The 3,885-nt window shown below is 45.3% G+C and overlaps 1 protein-coding gene across 1 annotated transcript; it reads right to left on the reverse strand.

Moving 5' to 3' along the window:
• Window positions 1-1,303: 1,303 nt before the first annotated feature.
• Window positions 1,304-3,175, reverse strand: LOC135199115 (caldesmon-like). The gene has a single exon (XM_064227034.1). The coding sequence runs from the start codon at window positions 3,173-3,175 to the stop codon at window positions 1,304-1,306; it is 1,872 nt and encodes a 623-aa protein (XP_064083104.1).
• Window positions 3,176-3,885: the final 710 nt, after the last annotated feature.

Genomic DNA, 3,885 nt, shown 5'->3' on the forward strand with positions numbered 1-3,885 from the left:
GGCATTGAACTTACGGGGGTTTTTGTACGCCACGCCAGAGGTTGCACTGCAGTATATGCAAAAGATGCGATTTTGCATGCAGTGCATAACCCAATTCACATATGAAAGTAGAATGCATTAACTTACAGGTTTTACGCAACACCAGAGGTTGCCACAGTAGGAGTATATGCAAGTACTCAATCCATATGCATTGCATAACCCATATTTTGCATATATAAAAGCATTGAAACTTACGGGGTTTTACGCCACGCCAGAGGTTGCCACTGCGGTATATGCAAAAGATGGGATTCGACATGCAGTGCATAACCCAATTCACATATGAAGTAGAAGGCTTTAACTTACAGGTTTTTACATGATACCCATTTCAGAGGGTATCATGTGGCAGGAGAGGGGGTGCCCTGTGGCCCCTCCAAACAGTTGTTGGCTCTCATCCTGAGAGTTCGTCCTCCAGCCTTCAAACAGCGGTTAGCTCTCATCCTAAGAGCTGGTCCTCCTCCCTCCAAATAACTGTTGGCTCTTATCCTGAGAGCTTGTCCTCCTTCCTCTGAATAACTGTTGTCTCTCATCCTGAGAGCTGGTCCTCCTTCCTCCAAAAAGCTATTGGCTCTCTTCTTGAGAGCTTGTCCTCCTTCCTCCGTCAGGGAGACGAGAGAATTGCCGAGGATGCCTGATGAAAAGGACGTTCACAAGACTTGTCTTTACAGCTACAAAGAAACAGCCCAAGTGAAGGATTCTGACTGGTCACCCAGTTTGATGATGCTGCGTCATGTTCCAGAGGCATTGCGATCTTCTTGCCCAGTCAATGGGGTTGATTGCAGGATGGGTGTGTGGGAGGTGGGGGGACCTCCCGTCACTGGTTGCTGCTGGGGGGAGCAGCCGTGAACACCCATCCTGCAGTCAAGTCATCGAATGGGCCAGGAAGATCACAGCTCCTCTGGAACACGATGCAACATCTCCAACTGATGACATGCCAAAATCCTCCATTTTGGTTAATCAGGGGCTGTTTCTTCTGTCCTTTGTCCTTCCAGGTTTCTTCCTCTTTACTTTCATTGTCTCCTGAGGATCTTGAAACACTTTGGCTCTCAAACTGAGAGCTAGTCCTCCTTCCTCCAAACAGCTGTTGGCTCTCATCCTGAGAGCTTGTCCTCCTTCCTCCAAACAGCTGTTGGCTCTCATCCTGAGAGCATGAATGAGCCACAGGCTGGCCTGATGACTGTTGGGTGTCAGTCCCAAAGCATTGTTGGAGGGACTCATGCTTGGGGAACATGAAGCTTTTCTTCTTGTACTGGAGATATTCAACCCCTCACTCGCAGGCCATTCTCTTTTCTGCCACCAGAATTTCAACACCATCTGTGCTGCCATTTGCATCAAGGCGAGTTTGTTTAGCTTTCAGGGCCTCTTTCATTGCTCTACGTCTCTCCTCCAATAGTTTCTTGCGGGCCTCATCTCGTGCCTTTCGTTCCTCAGAGCAATTCTTCATAGCCTTTTTCATAACTTTTGCTGGTTCCCTCTTCACAGGACCTTTGGTGACATTATTAGTGTTCTGTGTATTTGGGCCCTCTTTCCATTCATTGGCTTTAAGAACACTGACTTCTTTGAAAAGCTGGTGAACATTATCCACCTGGATGGACACCATGTCCCAAAAGCCCGCCAGATCTTCAGCTAGTATAGCAGGTTCATCACCTTTAGGCCCATCAATACTTTGTTGACATAGGCCTCTGAACTGCTGTATCTTCTGCGAGATAAGGAGGCGCGCCTTTCCTGTTGCTGCGAGGACCTTTCCTTGTACCTCCTCACTCATCTGTGGTGTGAAGGTTTCCAGGTCAGATTCGGCATTATTTATCAGGGCTTGTAATCCAGAAACCTCGTTTTCAACTATTTGTAAGAATTGGTGGCCTTCCTTTTGTTTTTCTACTTCCTTTGTTTTCTCATTAACTGCGCCACCTTCATCTCCCTTTGTCCTTTTCTCCTTATCTTCACCTGCTAAATCTTGCAAATGGGCGATGTTTTGTTCTGCCAACATAATTTCCACATCATCTACTATGCCATTTGCATCAGGCTGAGCTTGTTTAGCTTTCAGTGCCTCTTTCATTGCCCGCCGTCTTTCCTCCAGTAGTTTCCTGCGGGCCTCATCTCGTGCCTTTTGTTCCTCGGAGCAAATCTTCGTAGCTTTTTTCATAACTTTTACTGGTTCCCTCTTCACAGGACCTTTGGTGACATTATTAGTGTTCTGTTTATTTGGGTTCTCTTTCCATCCATTGGCTTTAAGAACACTAACTTCTTTGAAAAGCTGTGAAACATTATCCACCTGAATGGATACCATGTCCCAAAAGCCCGCCAGATCTTCAGCTAGTATAGCAGGTTCTTCACCTTTAGGCCCATCAATGTTTTGTTGACACAGGCCTCTGAACTGCTCTATCTTCTGTGAGATAAGGAGGCGTGCCTTTCCCATTGCTGCGAGGACCTTTCCTTGTACCTCCTCACTCATCTGTGGTGTGAAGGTTTCCAGGTCAGATTCGGCATTGTTTATCAGGGCTTGTAATTCAGAAACCTTGTTTTCAACTATTTGTAAGAACTGGTGGCCTTCCTTTTGGTTTCCCACTTCCTTGATTTTCTCATTAACTGTGCCACATTCATCTCCCTTTGTCCTTTCCTCCTTATCTTCAACTGCTAAATGCTCCAAATTGGCAACGTTTTGTTCTGCCACCATAATTTCTACATCAGTTACTACGCCATTTGTATCAGGCTGAGCTTGTTTAGCTTTCATTGCCTCCTTCATCGCCCTACGTCTCTCCTCCAGTAGTTTCTTGCGGGCCTCGTCTCGTGCCTTTTGTTCCTCAGGACAACTCTTCACAGCTTTTTTCCCAACCTTTGCTGGTTTCCTCTTCACTGGGTTTATGGTGACATTATTAGTGGTCTCTACATTTTGGTCCTGTTTCCATCCCTTAGTTTTCAGAACACTGACCTCTTTGAAAAGGTGGTGTACATTATCCACCTGAATTGATACCATGTCCCAAAAGCCAGCTAGGTCTGCAGCCATTATGGTGGGTTCTTCACCTTTGGGACCATCGATATTTTGTTGACATAGACCTCGAAACTGTTCAACCTTCTGAGTAATGAGGAGGCGGGCTTTTCCCATGGCTGCTAAGACCTTTCCTTCTACCTCCTCACTCATCTGTGGTCTAAAAGTTTTCAGATCCGATTCTGCGCTGTTTATTAGATCCTGCAATTTAGTGACTTCCTCATCCACTATCCTAAGGAATCGCTTACCTTCCTTTTCCTGTCTTCATCTGCTGATCTCATTTCCATCAAATTCCTCCTTTCGTTTACATGACATTCAAGATCGCCTTCCAACTTAAGTTTCTTTTTATCCATATCCTCTCCAGTTTTCTCCTTTTCGGCTGCACATTCATGGAGGCGTTCTTGTAGTCTTTTGTTTGCAGTATTGAGGCCATTTAAATACCCTATTTCTTCTCCTTGTTTATTTATCAAGTCTTCGGTTTTGTCCTGAATTTTCTTCAGAACTTTCCTTTCCTTTTCCAAAACTTGAGTAGTATCTTCTGTTTCGTGCATTTTCCTTTCAGCCTCCTGGGTCAGCTCAACGATTTCTTCAGCATGTGAATTGTCGTCATTAGCCAAGGACGTTTCCAGGTCTTGAATTCTCTCCAGGAGAGCATCCTCGTCTATCGTCATCTGAGCCTTATCATCAATGAGGTTGCAGTTCTTCTCTTGAGCCTCCTCCACTTCTTTTTTTAGATTGAGATTAATATCCGTCAAGTCTTCCAGTTCACATCGAATCCTTGGTTCTGCATTCTCTGTTGTCTCGCTGACCAATTTTCCATCCTGATATTTCAGGAATAATATGAATAACACTCCGCAAAGTCC

This window comes from Macrobrachium nipponense, chromosome 25, assembly GCF_015104395.2.
Source record: "Macrobrachium nipponense isolate FS-2020 chromosome 25, ASM1510439v2, whole genome shotgun sequence".
In the NCBI taxonomy this organism is placed as follows: Eukaryota; Metazoa; Arthropoda; class Malacostraca; order Decapoda; family Palaemonidae; genus Macrobrachium; species Macrobrachium nipponense.

Excerpts from the sequence above, each read along its gene's own strand:
- LOC135199115 (XM_064227034.1), bottom strand. The coding sequence starts at position 3,175 with ATGAGTGAGGAGGTAGAAGGAAAGGTCTTAGCAGCCATGGGAAAAGCC.